This window comes from Schistocerca nitens, chromosome 9, assembly GCF_023898315.1.
Source record: "Schistocerca nitens isolate TAMUIC-IGC-003100 chromosome 9, iqSchNite1.1, whole genome shotgun sequence".
Classification (NCBI taxonomy): domain Eukaryota; kingdom Metazoa; phylum Arthropoda; class Insecta; order Orthoptera; family Acrididae; genus Schistocerca; species Schistocerca nitens.
Genome location: NC_064622.1, coordinates 101,819,768 through 101,838,585, shown reverse-complemented (window position 1 = coordinate 101,838,585; position 18,818 = coordinate 101,819,768). Strand labels below are relative to the sequence as shown.

At 37.9% G+C, this 18,818-nt stretch overlaps 1 protein-coding gene across 1 annotated transcript; it reads right to left on the bottom strand.

The window, feature by feature from the left end:
- Positions 1-327: 327 nt before the first annotated feature.
- On the bottom strand, positions 328-17,859 carry LOC126203366 (deoxyuridine 5'-triphosphate nucleotidohydrolase-like). Its single transcript, XM_049937663.1, has 4 exons — positions 17,653-17,859; positions 17,382-17,518; positions 17,156-17,301; positions 328-3,248 (listed from the first exon to the last, which is right to left on the bottom strand). The coding sequence occupies exons 1-4, from the start codon at positions 17,751-17,753 to the stop codon at positions 3,192-3,194; spliced, it is 441 nt and encodes a 146-aa protein (XP_049793620.1). The 5' UTR covers positions 17,754-17,859; the 3' UTR covers positions 328-3,191.
- Positions 17,860-18,818: the final 959 nt, after the last annotated feature.

Below are 18,818 nucleotides of genomic sequence, written 5' to 3'. Positions count from 1 at the left end.
TCTGTTCCTTATTGTGTTTCGAAATAGCTTGCTCCACGAATTCAAGAAGCCTCTTCCATAAACGCATTCAATAAAGCTGAAAGACTTGTGATAATTATGCACTGAACATCATTCGCACATCCGACAGAGCGTTACATTTTCGTAAATATTTAACACTTATATAAAACATTCCCTTTTGTTTGGACATACACAACACTCAAACATACACAAAATCATATAAGCATCTGCCTCTCACTCATGTTTATTAAAACAGACTTTGCTACGAAATTAGAATAAAGAAATGGGAAGAGAGAATATTTAGTTTCTTGTGCATTAATACAAAATTAATGTATTGCGCTGAGCCATTCTTTATTATCAAACAACACAAGGAATAAGACAAATTTAACAAACTTCACAAAACACAATAAAAGTTTTTGATAACGTGCTAGTTTTCATAAGGATGTTACACACTTTGTAATTATGTGGGAGATTCAAACCTATATTCAGGAGTTAAAGGGTTAACTGAACTATTACATCAACACACATACTCAAGATTTTTTCTCTGTACTGTGTGAGCTAATGTGGCTGTTGTAGATAGCTACGTTCACAGATACAGATGAAGTAGTAAAATGCACAGGTAAGAATAATTTTGTTTTCACAACTAACAAATTCTCATTTTTAATTACTAATAGTATACAGTTTTGTTAGTTTGAGTAAAATTCAACTGTTATTGCTTTGCAAAACTCCATGAAATATAAGCTACACATGGAGTCATTTTGAAAACTGTTCCTAAAATGAAGATAGGGTTAAGTGGACCAGTAAATTTTGAGCTGTAGCAGATTGTTTCCATTAACCCCAAAAAATTGTCAATGGAAGAAAATAAATTTGATGCAAATGTGAAATAAATTCACATTTATAAAATTTGCACTGTCAATACAAAAACCTTTTTTTTACATTTTCTTTTAGAAAAAACTTAAAAATTGTCTATGTGCAACACATAATAGGTTATATGCTGCAACAGACCTGAAAAATGTTTTAAAATCAATAGCAAATGGAGAGAGACTAGACAGTCAAGCTGCAGTGCACACTGATATTTCTCTTATTACACTGAAACACTGCACTGGGAGATTAGAGTTGCAGGAGATACCTCAAAATTTAACTTTTACCCTCAGAATGAACACCTACAAGGTTTTTTTTCCCTTTTCTCTGGATGATGAGCATGTGGTGGTCAGAAAATGTTACAACACTCATAACAGCTCGCCAAAACTTACTTTTGAGTCACAGCAAACAGAATATTAAAATTGGGAAAACATGAAAACAGCAGGAGAAAACTGGCTCGCTGCTTTTTGGAAGAGCCATAATCTAACACTACAGACCAAGAGCAAATACTTAACAGTGGCTGTATTCCATGATAAATTGCGAGATATAAAAGCAAGATTTTTAATTTGGCTCATGAGATGTTCACAGTCTTGATGAGACAAGAGTTCACATGCCGTCTACAAGACTGACCAAGAAACGTAGGTCAAATGTCTGGCCAGTAATTTGTGTGTGTGTGTGTGTGTGTGTGTGTGTGTGTGTGTGTGTGTGTGTGTGTGTGTGTGGGGGGGGGGGGGGGGGCGCCCATCTGTAGTAGCTACAGGAAAAGTAGTGCCAACATTTGTTTTAGGGAAGTGGAGGAGAAGCCAATTCAAGGGGATGAGTGATGCATCCGTATTAAAGAATTTTGTGAAACATGCACCAAAATTAGTCTGGACAACCATGAGTCACACAATACTGATACCTTCAATTAAGTTTAAGGCAGTGGCATTCTTTTGTTAGCTTTTCCTACTCACAGCAGTCATGAGATGCAGCTCTTAGATTTGACAGTATTTGGACCTCTAAAGGCTTCTGACAGTGCATGCTCGTCATTTCACACGAACATCAGCCAATGCAAAGAGGGTTAGCATACATGATGCTGCACTTTTTAAATGTACTATGTCCTTTGATATTTATGATCTTTCAACATCTTTAAAGACTAGTGTCAGTGGTACTGAACCGTTATGTTCAGAATATATTTACCAAACTATTTTGTTATGTAACAGACAGACCTCTACCAGTTCAGCGAGAAACAGCAGATTGTTCACAGGAAGACGATGCAAACATACATACATAAGTATGACATGCCAAAAGATCAAGCTACAAAATTAGATCCGTGCAAGTTTGGCCACATCCTAAGGTTGGTGAAACAATCCAAGTAGTAAAAAATAGGAAAACTGATTTATTACCAGAACACCCATTGAACAACAAAGGCAACAGCAGGACAAGATCAAAGCCATTAGTAAAGAAGCCTAAGTTACACAAGGTAAAGTATTCCACCAAATGCCAAATATTTGAAAATAAGCAAGCAACTCAAAGATTCTTATGTTCAGTATATTGACTCCTCTGTCACTAATCTGTAAAAGGATGCTGAAGAAAACGTTGAATCAGTACAGAAAGCTGACTTCACTGTAATTAAAGTACGAGGAAAAACTGCCCCAAGTAGTCACAATTATGTTGTTGAAGTCTTTAAAATGTGATGGCTGCTGTAAAATTAAATTTTAGAAGATACAGTAGCAGTTGCTATTACAAAATCTGAAGCTGCAGAGGAAGACACCACCATTGTTTCTCCATGTGAAATAATTGTCAAACTATCCAATCCAACACAGGTCATGCGCACTTGATATGATATCTGTTATTGAAGTCAGTGTGCGCTAGTTTTGTTACTGCCATGATTTCTCCCCATTCACACATCAAACTCCTTTGCTAATGTTGCAGCATGTTTTTATATTTAGTGTGCTATAATTTATTTAACAGAAGTCCACTTAACCCCGAAATATAGTCTACTTAACAACCATAGGTGTTACATTGTCCAAAATAGAGTTCAAAGTTTTTTCCAGTTCTATAAAATGAATGATGTACTGTTAAAATGGAAAGATTGAATTTTTTTGTACTTGTTTATCCCAGATGCACGAATAAAAATTTTACAAACACATCTTTAATTTAAAACTTCAAGGAAAGACAAAAAAAAATGTCCAGGTAATGCCTATTTTCACTACTTTTAAACATCACAAACAATAAATGCATTTAAAACTATAAAATACTGAAATGAACAAACAAATCCAACGTAGAAAAAAACAGATCAGAAAAATTACCACTTAATGTAAGGATAATGCACTGACTGCAGAAATGAAACTTCATTTTGTGCCTGTTGAACCAAATCCACCAGAGCCACGATCAGTATCTTCTAGTTCCTAGAAATAATAAATAGTCTTAATATTAGCTTCCACAAGGAGTGAGTTTCAGCTATGAAATTAATTCCTGTCACAAATTAACTGCAACACAAGAAAATACACAGTGGACCATGAGCTTGTTAAAAAAAGGAATACAGAGAAGTTCAGACATGTAATTTAAATAAATAGTTACAGTCCGTCCTTGATTTTGCATTATTTGGAATAAAAAACCTGTGTGACATAGCAAAGAATTAGGCCCTAAAAGATAATTTAAGAATACTACAAAGAAAAACAAATTTTAAAGAATAAATGGGGAAAAGTGTGTTTCATATGTTTTCTAATTTTATGTGCCACTGATTTTATTAATTTCTGATGTGTGTCTCTCTCTCTTTCTTTCCATGCACAAATGTGAGAGTTCTGTATTTTACTGTGAAGAAGTATTTAGGATTATTGTTAAAGAACACCAATAAAGAAGCCTGCATCACCCATATAAAACTTCAGGACTAAAATCTCTCATTCTGGCCCTTAAACAAGAAATTTAAGGATCATTGAGGTTCATTTCATTTTTTCACTTGACAATAGGCAAATGACAAAGAATAGATTTGGCCAGACCTTCACGTTCTACCACCAAAGTAACTGAAATCAATGAGACCAACATACGAAGAAATCGCACAACTGACGCAAGGTGAGCACGAGCAGGGCTGGGAGAGAGGATGGTAATAAACCTATCTCATGGTGACCGACCACCACAAAAAGGAGAAACACTGTCTCTGTAAAGACAAGAGTGTTGGCTTACTATGGATATTTTCAGATTTTGTTTTGTGGAATTACCATCCATGGCAGTGAACAAAGTTAAGCTTTTATGCAGAAGAAGTGAACAGTAAGAATACTGTATAAAATAGATATTGGACATCTCACAGAACATTATGAAGCTGGTTCCTGTACAGATATCATTGGTGATCTTGCAGCTCTAGAAGAATGAAATTTTAGACCTTTAGCTGCTTATCAACAGCTGTAAACAGCTAAAGGTCTAGATTTCATTATAATTTCACAGAACATTTGTTAACAACCATAGAATTCTTACACTACTACTGCTGCTGCTACTATCAGTAAACATCAATATAAGGTCCAAAATTAATTTTCATGTAGTGTCTCCTAGTGGTGTACTGTACTACCGGTTCGTTTTATAACTTGACGGCAGAATGCGGAACTAAGCTTTGTTTACACACAAATGGGGCCGAAGGTGTCTGACAATACTTGACAGTACACTAACAATGCACGTGGCTCGGCATTGTACAGTCACATTGTCATATTGCATTAATACCGCTGCGTCTCCCTAATGTCTGCTGAAATGGGACACTGATTGCACAAATATATGTAATCTAAGAGCATGCTCAGACAGGAAAGTCTGGATGTAGTTCACTTCTATCGAGAAGAAAAAACAGCAAGGTTTGCTAATACCACTAGAAGCAGCTTACTGGAGAGAGCAGCAGCTGCAGTAGAAAGGAGTTTAAGGACAGTGTGTAATGCTATGAACAATGTTAAGAAAGCCAGGCAGAGTGGTCAGATAATTTTGACAGCAAGGAAGAGACAGGAAAGACATGAAGTGTCTGACAGTGCATACGTACTATACTGTCAGTAAATGTTGGCAGCAGAGTGATATACCAGGCGTGAAAAATGAAATTTCTAGACAAAGAGCAACAGTGGTTCGTGTGGTAGGAGAAAAGGGGTTCATTGAGTGTGCATAGCTCACCTATGCAACAGTTGCAAGAGCACATAATATCAAATATTCCAGGTAGAAGTATGGTGGTTATTAGATAAGGCACCCCTCCACTATATTCAAGAAAATAGAGGACGTAACACTTCTCGTTAAGCAGATATACAATCAGGGCTAACGAAGCATAAAATTCCATCCAGTGTGGATTTAACATGCAACGAGCTCTTAGAAGTTGTGGAACATTACAAACTCGAGCCAAAATATACAGCAGATTGAGTACTAAAAGAATCCGGGAAAGGACTTACAGTGTTACGCCTTCCACTCGACAACTGTGATCTAAACCCCACCGACCTTACCTGGAATTTAATGAAACGATGTTTCATCAAACAACCCTTTCCCAAGTTTATGGCTGCAATACAGAGCATTACAAAAGACAGCTAGAAAATGTGTGCAAGTGAAAACGTACTGACAGATACTGGCACAGATACACACCGATGGATGAAGCTACTGTGAGCTTAATTATTGGACTTCCAGCAGACAGTGACAGCGAAATTTCATTGTGAGGTTCTGATGATATAACAAATGAGGCAGATTCAGGCTCTACAGATACAGCAGCTTCACGCATCAGCAACAACTCTTAACGAGTCAGCAGTTGAGGCAGAATGGTGTGCAGAAGAGCTAGGTGTTCAGCCCTTACATATGGATTAAAAGTGGTTGAAAATATTGGATTCAATTTTTTTCATTAGGGCACATTTTTTTCCTGTGTTTCTTTTTCATTTGGAATCTGTATGTGTGATTTTAATTATTTTTATTAATCCAGCATAACATTTAAACATTTGAAAATGCTGGTGCACTGATTAAAAACAAAAACAGAATAATCTGTTTCTATTTGATGAGTAATGTGGTCAAAAATTTTTCACTACAAAGATTTAATAATGTAGTGATCAGAGTCTTTTCAATAATTAAAAGTCAACAGCACCCACCCAACAAGACTTGAAACAACAACCTCATTCAGAGTAAGAGACATATTGCCCACTGCACTACTTAAGCCGATGGTAGGTGCTTGATTTTAATGGTATAGATTCTTGCGTGAAATACTGAAACTTTATTTTGGTCCATTACTTGCAAACAAGAGGGCACTAGGGCAAATCGCTCCAGGATGTGATACCTGGAATCCTAACCTACACAAACATATATATGGTTTCAAAAATCAATTGTCCTCAGTAGAGACCTCTCTCTGTTAGGTGTTAGATCAAACACCAAAATCTCATTTTCATTTCCTATGTTTTTATATAAAATAATCTATTAACAGTGAATGTATTTTTATCTGCTGAATGTCCAGATCAAGTTATTAGTTCAAAAAAACATCATCTGTGTGAGCAGTCCAATGCTGTTGCTCGAGCGGCTTCACACACACTGACACCTTCTTAACAAAATCATTACTTATATAGACATAACTGTTGTGTCCTTGAGCTCCCAGTTCTCGGCTGACGCTACCGAACAGAAATTTTCTAAGTCCACTGTCTGGGTGTTATACCTTACGTGTGCTTGTTTACATACCGTACAGCATTGTATGTAATACGATTTACTCATATCTCTATTGTAGACTTCTGTGATCTGGTGTGGATCCCACATACTTGAGCAATATTCTAGAACCAGCCACAAGAGTGATTTGTAAGTGATCTCCTTTGCAGATTCCTTGTATTTTGCCAGTATTCTACTGATAAACCGAAGTCTGCCACCTGCTTTACTCATGACTGAGCCAATGTGGTCAGACAAATCAACCTGGACTATTCTTTGGTCAATGCTCAGAAATTTTGTGGAGCAAATCAGATTTATACCAGTATATATCCCAGGTATTTGCATGAGTTGGCCGATTCCAATAGTGACACACTGACATTGTGGTCATAGGATATTACATTTTTCATTTTGTTAAGTGCAAAATTTTACATTTTTGAACGTTTAGAGCAAGTTGCCAACCTCTACACCATGTTGAAATCTTATCAAGACCCGACTGAATACTTATGCAGCTTGTTTTAGATGGTACTTCATTATAGATAACCGCATCATCTGCAAAAAGCCTGATTTTACTATTATCTGCAAGGTGATTAATATACAATACGAAGAGCAAGGGTCCCAGCACATTTAAGGTGCTAATAATGTGATAAATTCCTGGCATTACATATTTGTAAAACAGTGCATTACAAGGTTAATTTAATTTTACATAATACTAATAATAATAATTATTATTATTATTTAGAGAATGTCAGAGAGACTAGCACAGTCATTGGGCCAACCTCGAAACCCACCATTATGATAAAGTGTTTTGACGAACACCTTGAAATATTTCGCAAACCGCGTAGGGCATCATGAACCACAGGTTGGGAAATGATGCCATAGTAAAACAGGCAATTAAAACAAGAAAGAGTTCTATATTTAGGAAACTTAATGAACAAGCTTTAATGTGTTATCTTGCAGAGGAACATTAGCTTTGGCCAGGAGCATGTAGAAGAACTGTGGCCGAGTTTACAAGAATATTTGAACGAACTTTAGACAAGACACATGCCTACTGGAAGAGCTGCAGAAGACAAGTTTCTGTGTAAGATACGCTCCTACCTAGCAGAGAATTAATACATTCCAGCTGCTGCCCATAGAAATTACCGGTGCACTGTAATTTCTGTAACAGCTAGGAATCTAATCTCAGTGCAATTTTTCTGACTTACTTCATGATGCATTATTTCTGAGCAAAGAAAGCTTTTAGTCAATTGTTCACCTCTTCAGTACTTTTGGAGAGCCGCTAGATGGGTGTCACTTCTTCCACAAGGTGCTATGCGGCAAACATATTACAGGTTTGATCAGTTCCTGCATATTCATTGCTGCAGTGCACTTCTGTAGTTGTCCTTATCACAAATGTTTGTCATGAAATGGGGGACGGTTTGACTACCAAAGAAATTCTGCAGCTGCTTTAAGAATTCAGTTCTGAAATTGACGATGATGGCTTTGAAACTGATGACAGCATTTCTGACACAGACAGTAATCTGCTTTTCTCCAACTTATAAGCAGGAGCCACATAAACAAGCCTAAAAAGTTTAAAACTTTTGGGTAACTGCAGAGGTCACTGTGACCCGAGTGGAATGGGTTCGTGATTAACTGGCAACAAGGCTGCAACAAAGGGCCAGCACTTTAAGTGCTCTTAAAATGCAGAGAGGTTCATATTTTACTAGGTATAGAAAATTGGTTAAACCCAAAAACGGTAGTGAGATACTTAGGGAAAGTATATTAGAAGGATAGGCCAATGGTAAATGGAGGCAGTGTATGTCACAACAGATAATACGCCAAGATTGTCTAAGCAAGACTCAGTATTAAGGATAGGTATGAACTTATAACTGGATTCTTCTACCACCGCCACTCACCGACAGATATAGCCAAAACCTTTACAGAAAACTGAAGTTCACTTATATGCAAATTCCCATTTGTACTTTCATCTTTGGAGGAGACTTATCACCCATCAACTGGAAAAAATTCAGTTTTGTAAGCTGTAGTCACGACAAGATGTCCTACAAAACATTACTAAATGTGTTCTCTAGAACAACAGACTGTTCGGAAGACCGCCACTGATGGTAATATAACAGATGTAATAGCAGCAAGTAAAGCTGACATCTCTGAGGATGTCCACATAGAAACTGGTATTTGTGCCCACTAAGCAGTTTTAGCAAGAATGAGAACCAAAATACTAAGTGCACCTAAAGCAAGCAAAAGTATTTGTACATTTAGCAAATTAGAGAGAGAGAGAGAGAGAGAGAGAGAGAGAGAGAGAGAGAGAGAGAGGAGTGTATATTACTAAGGAACTCTTAAATATTTAGCTGTGGAGTGCAGCATGTAGAGGAACTGTGGTTCACGTTTATTACCATGCACTGGATATGTATCTACCTAGTAGAACAGTTCACAGCGGAAGGGACCCTTCATGTTATACAGTCACTACAGAAACTTAGGGAACAGACTACTGCATAATAGGTTTAAAACAAAACCTACAGCTAGACACAGGGAGATGCCAAATGAAGCTCATTTGGCTGCCAAGAGGGTGATGTGTGAAGTCTTCAGTGAGTACTCTACCAGAATATTACCGACAGATCTCTTAACAAAACCCAAAGAAATTAACCTTTCAGACAGTAAGGCCTCCATCAGAATTAGAAAACACACACACACACACACACACACACACACACACACACACACACACACACACACGTTACTCCAGTCCCAGGCAACTGAGGCCACACTGCAAGCAGCAGCACCAGTGCATGACACGGGAGTGGTGACTGGATGGGGTAAAGATGAGGGGGAGGCATAGTAGGGTAGGGGTGGCGGACAGTGATGTGCTGTTGGGGAGTGCCCTGGGACAAGGTGGAAAGAGGTTGGGGCAGCTATGTGCAGTTAGGATGTTAAATGGAGGGCAGCAGAGATGTGGGGAGTGGAATAGCAGAAAAGGAGAGAAATAAAAAGACTGGAGGCGACGGAGGGATGAGGGCTGTGTAGTGCTGGAATGGGAACAGAGAAGCGGCTCGCTGGGAGAGGACAATGAATAACAAAGGTTGAGGCCAGAAGGGTTATGGGAACGTAAGATATATAGAAGGGGAAGTTCCCACCTGCGCAATTCAGAAAAGCTGGTGTAAGCGGGAAGGATCCATATGGCACAGACTGTGAAGCAGTCACTGAAATGAAGGATTCATGTTTGGCATAATGCTCAGCAACAGAGTGGTCCACTAGTTTTTTGGCCACAGTTTATCAGTGGCCATTCATGCGGACAAACAGCTTGTTTGTTGTCATGCCCACATAGAATGCAGAACTGGTTACAGCTTAGCTTGCAGATTATATGACTGGCAGCTCTGCATTTGATTGGATAGGTGATGTTTGGGACAGGACTGGAGTAGGTGGTGGTGGTGGGAGGATGTGTAGGAAAGGTCTTGCATCTAGGTCTATTACAAGGGTATGAGCCATGAAATAAGGAGTTAGGAGCACAGGTTGTGTTGGAATGGATGGGTATATTGTGAAGGTTCAGTGGGTGGCACAATACCACTGGGAAGGATAGTGGGTACGACATTTCTCTGCCCTCCATCTAACCTCCAGACTGCACATAGCTGTCCCACCCTCTTCTCACCATGTCTGTGTGCTCGCAACAGCACATCACGGTCTGCCACCCCCCTCCCTACCCCAACCACCTCCTTATCCCCACCCAGTTGCCATTCATCTCATGCACTGGTGCTGCTGCTCACAGTGTGGCCTCTGTTGCCTGAGACTGCAGTTAGGTGCGTGCGAGTTGTGTTTGTGTGAGTGTGTATGCGCGTGTGGTCTAATTTTGACGAAGACCAGACTGGCGAAAGCTATATTTCTGACAGTCTTTTCATTGTGCCTATTGGTGATTCAGTATTTTCACTATATGGTGAGTAGCAACACTTTTCACAATATTATTACATTCAATCCTAGTTTTGCCAAAGAAATTCTAGTCATATGCAAAAGCTGTAAGTGGTACCTAAGTGGCCAGACAATGTATTATGTGGGTGGAAATTTAGAGTAGCAGTGCAAAAGTAGGAACACTGAACTCTGTTTTTAAATATTCCTTTACAAATGGCAAGCCAGGGGTACTGTCCCAATTTAATTCTCATACCACTGCAAGGATGAGTGACATTTTATTGCCAGTGGCATTGAGAAACGAACAGCTGAAACTGAATAAAGTTCCAGTGCTTGGTGGAATCACTATCAGATTCTACAGTGAAATTTTGGCCAATTTAACTCCTCTAATTATAATCTACCATGGATCTATAAACAAAATCCGGCCAGTAAATTTTTTTTTTTTTTTTGGAGCCAGGGAGGAGGGGGCAGTGGCGGCAGACAGATCACACCCACCTACAAGAAGGGTAAAAGTGATCTGCATAGCTACTGTCCAATAACCTTAACTTATATTTGTTGTAGAATCTTTGAACATACTCTGAGCCCAAAAGTAATAAGGTATCTCTCACAGCGACCTCTACATAAACCAGGATGGATTTCAGAAACAATAATAATGAGAAAACTCTCATTTTCACAGATAACCTATAGAAACCCATGGATCAAGGCCGCCTGGCAGATGCAGTGTTTCTCTATTTTTTGGGAAAGCATTTGGTTCACTGCAATTTTTACACTTATTATATGAAGTACAATTATACAGGCACAATCTGTACCACTTCAGGTGGGAGGTGAGGTGGTTACCTTCAGTCTGATGTTATTGAATTTAGCATATGTTGAAATTCAGAAGTAAGAAACATGTATTTTTTGTTTTGTTTAAAAAAATAAATAAATAAATATAATAATAATAATAATAATAATAATAGTGTCCCGAGATACATGCCTCCAAAGATGACACTGCGAACACCATTTTGAAGATGCGGATTTTGGAAAAATATTTAACTGCTGTATCTCTCTAACAGATCTAGATATGTTGTTAGTTTTTTTTATTCTATAGATAACTGCTTCATGATACAATGGTAACTTCCATTTGGACATATCTGTCAAAGTACTTTTACTGTCACCTTTTGAATTTTTTTTATAATTTACAGAATTTTTTTTGGTTGAAAATTTAAATCCAGAAAAGTTATATTTTTTCCGTTGATTAGTACCATGTAGTACTATATTTTCTGTACAGGAGAGCTTCCACTTTTACGTTTGACAGGTTTTATTTTAAAAAATCATTTTTTTAACTTTCAAGGGTAATGCATGTCTCCACTGAAGTTGTTCCTCACCAATTTCTTTGTTACAATGTTTATTTCTATAGTCTTTGTTGCAGTTATTTCTTATCACTTTCATTGTTGCAGATTTTTCTTACACTTTGTTGTAGTTTGTCAATTTCTTTGTTGTGGTTGTTCATTGCTGGTTCCTGTACTTTTGTTGTTCAACGCCAATTTGTTTACTGAAGAGGCTCTTAAATCACACCATCCAGTGAGTTTCATGTTTTCATGAGGAATTTGCGAGTTGATACAGTCGCAGTGTGTTTTGTGAAAAGGACTATTTTAAATGTCTTCTGACTATGAAGGTAAGATTTTTTCCTAGCCTGCCTGAACTGATATGGACTATGCCTATAGTGTATGAAGCAAAATTTATATGTGGAAAACTAATTTTTTTGTAGGGAGGATGCAACTTTTATCCTTTCGCCATCGACAGATAAATACCTGTGGCGAGTCCCACAGAAGAGTGTTGGGACCCTTGCAGTTCATGTGAATGTGAAAAAATGATTACAAAGGCTTAGCCATGAATAAAGCAGCTGGCAGACTGGTTTATATTGGAAGAATGCTAGGCAAATGCAGTCGGTCTATGAAGGAGATTGCTACAAAACACTTGTGTGACCTGTCTTAGGACAGGGTTAAAAGAAACTGAACTGGCAGACAATGAGGCAGAAGCAGACTTCCCTGAGAAAGCCTCGTAACGAAGTTTCAAGAACCTGGTTTATATGACGACTAAACATATAGAACCCCTAGATATCACTAAGGCATCGCAAAGACAAGATCAAATTAGTTAAAGCACATAGAAACATGTAATTGTCTTTTTCCAGTGCTCCATACAAGAATGTAATGAAAAGAAGCCCTAATAACTGGTACAATGGGAAGAATGCTTGCCATGCCGGAAGTTCATTGTGGTTTGCAGAGTGACTGTGCATGAACAGCACATTCTAATTACCTGTAATAGTGTGTCGGGTTTACGCTTACAAGCACAGCTGCCAATTCTAAAGTGACCAGACTTGAGATTTGAAGCACATTTGCATCCCTATGATCAGACTAACCACACACTATTTGACTATATATAATAGATGGAAACATTCCACGTGAGAAAAATATATCTAAAAACAAAGATGATGTGACTTACCAAACGAAAGTGCTGGCAGGTCGATAGACACACAAACAAACACACAAAATTCAAGCTTTTGCAACCAACGGTTGCTTCATCAGTTGTGTAGGTGAAGGATTAGGTGGGTGAGGGCAATGGATTGTTCAATTTGGAACTGGTATAGGGACTGATGAAGCAACCGTTGGTTGCGAAAGCTTGCATTTTGTGTGTCTATCGACCTGCCAGCACTTTCGTTCGGTAAGTCACATCGTCTTTGTTTAACCATGGGCTTCCCTTTGTGTGTTCATTCTTAACTGCATACGGTAGTTGACTGAGTACTGTTTGTCACACTGCACTAGTCTTAGTAACAATGGGAAGTCCCCAGCACTGGGATCGATTTTTTTTTAAAACTATCTATAAGGTGATTTATATGTAAAAACAAAGATGATGTGACTTACCGAACGAAAGCGCTGGCAGGTCGATAGACACACAAACAAACACAAACACACACACACAAAATTCAAGCTTTCACAACAAACTGTTGCCTCATCAGGAAAGAAGGGAAGGAGAGGGAAAGACGAAAGGATGTGGGTTTTAAGGGAGAGGGTAAGGAGTCATTCCAATCCCGGGAGCGGAAAGACTTACCTTAGGGGGAAAAAAGGACAGGTATACACTCGCACACACGCACATATTCATCCACACATATACAGACACAAGCAGACATATTTATGGTCTTTAAATGTGTCTGCTTGTGTCTGTATATGTGTGGATGAATATGTGCGTGTGTGCGAGTGTATACCTGTCCTTTTTTCCCCCTAAGGTAAGTCTTTCCGCTCCCGGGATTGGAATGACTCCTTACCCTCTCCCTTAAAACCCACATCCTTTCGTCTTTCCCTCTCCTTCCCTTCTTTCCTGATGAGGCAACAGTTTGTTGCGAAAGCTTGAATTTTGTGTGTGTGTGTGTTTGTTTGTTTGTGTGTGTGTCTATCGACCTGCCAGCACTTTCGTTCGGTAAGTCACATCATCTTTGTTTTTACATATATTTTTCCCACGTGGAATGTTTCCCTCTATTATATTGATATAAGGTGATTTAGATTGACGTCCAATGAATCACACCCTGCAACCATTCACCTTGGTGGGTCCTAGTTTGCGAGTTATCCAGGGAGGGGGGAGTCTGGAATTTTGCATGATGCTCTTTGTTTACAAATAGTAAAAAATTCATAGACTGGTTGCATAGCATAATGGTTAAGGTATTAGTCTCATATGCAAAAGATTGTCAGTTTGAACACTGTCAAGTGCATTGAATTTCTATTATTTCTATTTTTTCATTGAAATGACTGAGCGCTGTTTTTATTCAAGTAATTGATTTACATGCAATTTGTTTTATTTGTATTCCTTTGTCACACTTTAATTAATGTTTTATCTTTAACTGCTCTTATTTTTATCATTCTTTTCGCACTTTGAATCTTTGTGCATGTGAATGTAATTATAATAATATATCCATCTTAATGTTTAAACAATTGAAAATGCCAATCTGTCAGTTAAAAAACAAAAGATGAAATAATCTATCTATATTGACTATAGAATGGCGTCAACAATGTGTTTTTCATTACAAGACGTGCATCTTTTTGGATGGCAGTCATTGTAGAAACATTTAAAACTTAAATTATTAATGCACTATGGAAAAAAATAACATGGATGATGATTTAAATGACAGCAGGGATTATAAGTAAAAAAAAAAAAAAAAAAAAAAAAAAAAAAAAAAAAAAAAAAAACTGAAACCCTCAGCTGCCGTCAGGTGGTGTTGATATACCTCTATGGGGACAGCTGAAAATGTGTGCCCCGACCGGGACTTGAACCCGGGATCTCCTGCTTACATGGCTGAAGTTCTGTCCATCTGAGCCACCGAGGAGACAGATGAATAGCGCGACTGCAGGGACTTATCCCCTGCACGCTTCCCGTGAGACCCACATGCCCAACTGTCCACAATCTACATACGTAACGTCCCTAATAGATATTTGCCCATCCACTCATTACTCGCGCACACTAAGGTGACAATTTCCGTAAGAGTTCGGGCAACCTGTGCGCATTCGCACAGACGAATGTGTGTTTCACGGGAAGTGTGCAAGGGATAAGTCCCTGCAGTCGTGCTATTCATCTGTGTACTCAGTGGCTCAGATGGATAGAACGTCTGCCATGTAAGCAGGAGATACCGGGTTCAAGTCCCAGTCAGGGTACACATTTTCAGCTGTCCCCATCGAAGTATATCAACAACACCTGTCGCCAGTTGAGGGTTTCAACTGATAATCATTTATTCTAGAGAAGCTGCCCGGTCATCAATGGTATCTATTCTTTCGAGAACAGTTACTATCTTCATATGTGGACAAAAATGCAATATGACAAAATGAAAGCAATTAAATCGAACTTTAAACATAACAATAACCAAAATCATGTGAAGCTAAATTCCAAGTGGGAAAAAGACTGCCAGGAAGAAAAATGAGCAAATGATGTATTTCATACAATGACTTAATATGAAGTGACAAAGGAATAGTAAAAAAATTGATCAAAGTCATTTCGATTAACATTTAAAAATAAAAAAAGAAAGAACCTAGGTCCTTTTGCACATGAGGTCAATACTTTAAACATTGCGTTAGGTAACCAGCCTGAAGATTTTTACCATTTTCGAAGCTATAAAGTATCAATCACAACTCAAATTTTGTTTGCTTACTTGCAACTTGCAAACAAGCGCCCCCCCCCCACCAGGGTTAACTGCAGCAACAACTTCCCCCCCCCCCCATTAGAATTCTGCACGACAATTTAAGATATTTCTCTTATTGGAATTGTGAGTAGGCTTTAATTTCACAGATTTGAGCTTAATTTGAAGTTGAATTTTACTGGCCAAAATAGCAAAAAATAAAAATAAAAAAATTCCTTTGAGATATCACATCTGTCAGTCTGAACCACCAAACTGCATACCACATTTTGCCAATATTACGGCTCCCCACAAATGCATTTGCAGATGTATCATGATACGATTAATCACTTAAATGCCTCAGCAATTAGCCTAATCTTGTCTCTATGGGGTTTCACAGTATTCCAAGATTCATCGAAGTTCACTGTAGAAGCTACGCAGGTTTTCATGGGATAGTTTTGCGTCTATCTTCAGAAGTCTGGAGTTCAGTTCTTTCAGCAGCTTCTTAAGTATCCCATGGATCAAACAAACCTGTGACCATTTGTGCTATCTCTTTTTTTTTTAAGTCAATATCCTCTTTAGTTCTAATTAGTGTATATCCCCACTTTGAGAACTACATCATTAATACAGTGTTTTAGCTTGCTCAAAATGAACCTCATGTTATGGCATTATAACTATGTGTTTATTTTAACCCTATAGATAAAGATATATTACTAATAAAATAGAGATGAAAGTTGCAAAATGCCTCTTTGTAGATGTGGTCAAACAAATTTTAGGCAGGACTGAAGGTTCCAACTACATTATCAATACATGCATTCTACTCTCAAGGAACTGTCATACAGCTACTTTATTGCAACAATTTCTGCCGCAAACAAGGATTTTTTGTGATCTTAACAGATCAAGGCCTACTTGGGACAAATGGCTGAACACCAGTTACAGTGAAGCTGCAGAAATTTGGATTTTGTCAGTATAATGACAAGAGAATTTTGTTACTCAGGGAGGCACAAAATGGTGAAAAATCTAACGTTGTTACAGTTTTATAAACAATACTGAAATTTATTATTTCTTGATGCTTCTGCCACAATTGGGCAGCCCATTGTTACCATACTCAGACACCATAATGAGCCACACTGTATAACCACCCCCAGGCATATTTTTAAAAACTAGATAACCAAGATCCTATCTGTTTACACTGCAGTGTTTGTAGAATCCACAGCCAGCAACAAAATGTTGATATCAAAAGCTGAATTTTGCACTGAACAAAATGTGCAGTATTTTCATATGTCTTGTTGCTGAACAGCTGCTAAGTCCTCAAGCCATTGGCGGCTAAAGAAAGTTTAGCCGAACACAGTAACCAATAGTTAAGACACTTTGGCAAATCTTCCTATCACAGAAGTTCTTGGACTTGAGTAACCAAAATACATTTTCTGCAAGTTCACATCCATAGCATTTATGTTCCAAGTAACAATCTTGTCATACAGCCCACTCACAAAGCCAAATTTTTGAATTTTTATGAACCAAGTCAAATATATGGATGAAATAAATACAGTATATTAAATGTAACACAAATTTACTACCATGACATATGAAGCTTTATGTAGCATGTGTCTCAACAATATGCAGTGCTCAAGCTGTCAGTAACAGAGAGGAAACGAAAAATGATACCTGAACTTCCTCCAGATCTGGATAGAATATCTGTTCACATATTAGCTGTGCTATTCTGTCGCCACGCTGAACGCTGAAGGGCTTATCCGAATGATTAAAAAGAACAACGCCAACATTTCCTCTGTAGTCCTCATCAACAACACCAGCTGTAACATACGTGGCAGTTTTTTTGTTACTGATCACTTTGATGCTGTAACACAAGAAAGAATGAATTTCTGCATACTACCTCCGACGTCGATGTGATGTTTTAAAGCTAGACCTGACCGTGGAGCTATTCTCCCATAGCAACCTTTAGGCAGTTGTATCTTAATATCAGTTTTCACAAGTTCTTTTCCATGTGGGGGGACGACTATATCATACGCACTGCAAATAAGATGTGAAAGGGCAACGAATTAAAAAGGCACAAATATGAAAATTAAAAATACTCTCTTAAGAAATTACTGTAAAGCAAACGTCTTTACTGCAAGAACACGAACAAGGGCAACTTCCATACAAACCTTTTCAGATCATATCCCGCTGCTGTTGAAGATTCTTTCGAAGGAGCAAATGCATTTTCCGTTAGCTTCACAAACCGGAGTGTTGCAGTGGCAGTCGGCATCTGTCAAATTGTAGCGTACCGTGAACAACAAGATTAAAGTCCTCTACGACTTTCGCCTGCAGCTTTCGCGCGTAAACACTTCTTGGCGCGTACGGCACAAAGAATTCATATAACGTCTGTTGCCGCCGTTTTACTGCCAACATTCAGATATGAAATGTTCCAGCATTTATTTTAGCAATAATCGACCTTTCCTTAAAAATTAATTGTATTGTCTTCTTGTAACAAAACAATACAGTCATTGCAGATGCTTAGAATGGTGCCTTCAGTTAAATTTTAAGTACACATCTACTGTATACATATATGAAATTACAAAATTCAATTTCAAATTCAGTGTTTTATATGTCAGAGCTTTAGCTCCGCTTCTTGTAGGTGGCCTACTATTAAACTATTGATTGTTATGTTATTCTCATTCGTTAATGTTTTAATATTTGTTCGTAAGAGACTCTTCATTTTTACAATGCTTATCCACAGTTTATTTTGATGTGAAGCGTTTTTGGAGCATCCCAAAACGATATGGTCAAGATCTCCATTGTCTTCTGGATGTTCACTGCATGTGTGAGAGTCTGTCATTCCAATCCTGTAGAGGTGTGGGGGGAAACATGCGTGTCACAAATCTGCTAGACAGTTTAGTAAACTGGTTCCAACTAAATGGGTTAAAATTGAATATTGGAAAAACACATTTACTAAAGTTTAAAACTAAAAACTCTAAGATAAATTGAAGTCATATTACCTGCAAAAACCAGGAACTGAAAGAATCAGATTGTGTTAAATTTTTAGGAATATATTTGGACCAAAATCTATCCTGGTCTTCACATATAGAATACTTAGCAAATAAGTTAAACAGCCTGACCTTTGCTATGATGATTTTGTCATAGTCAACTAGCATGAAGGTAAGAAAAGTAGTTTATCACAGCTGTTTTGAAGCTGTTATAAGGTATGGCATTATCTTTTGAGGTAATACAAGCAAAATCATTAAAATATTAAAATTACAAAAATCAATTGTTAGAAATATGTGTAATGCAAGACCAAAAGAATCTTGCTTCCCACTGTTAAGAAATCTAAAAA

Coding starts and splice junctions, on each gene's coding strand:
- LOC126203366 (XM_049937663.1), bottom strand. CDS start 17,753: ATGCCGACTGCCACTGCAACACTCCGGTTTGTGAAGCTAACGGAAAAT. Junction 17,302..17,381: donor ACATCACATCGACGTCGGAG/GTAGTATGCAGA, acceptor CGTATGTTACAG/CTGGTGTTGTTGATGAGGAC. Junction 3,249..17,155: donor CAGATCTGGAGGAAGTTCAG/GTATCATTTTTC, acceptor TATTATTTCTAG/GAACTAGAAGATACTGATCG.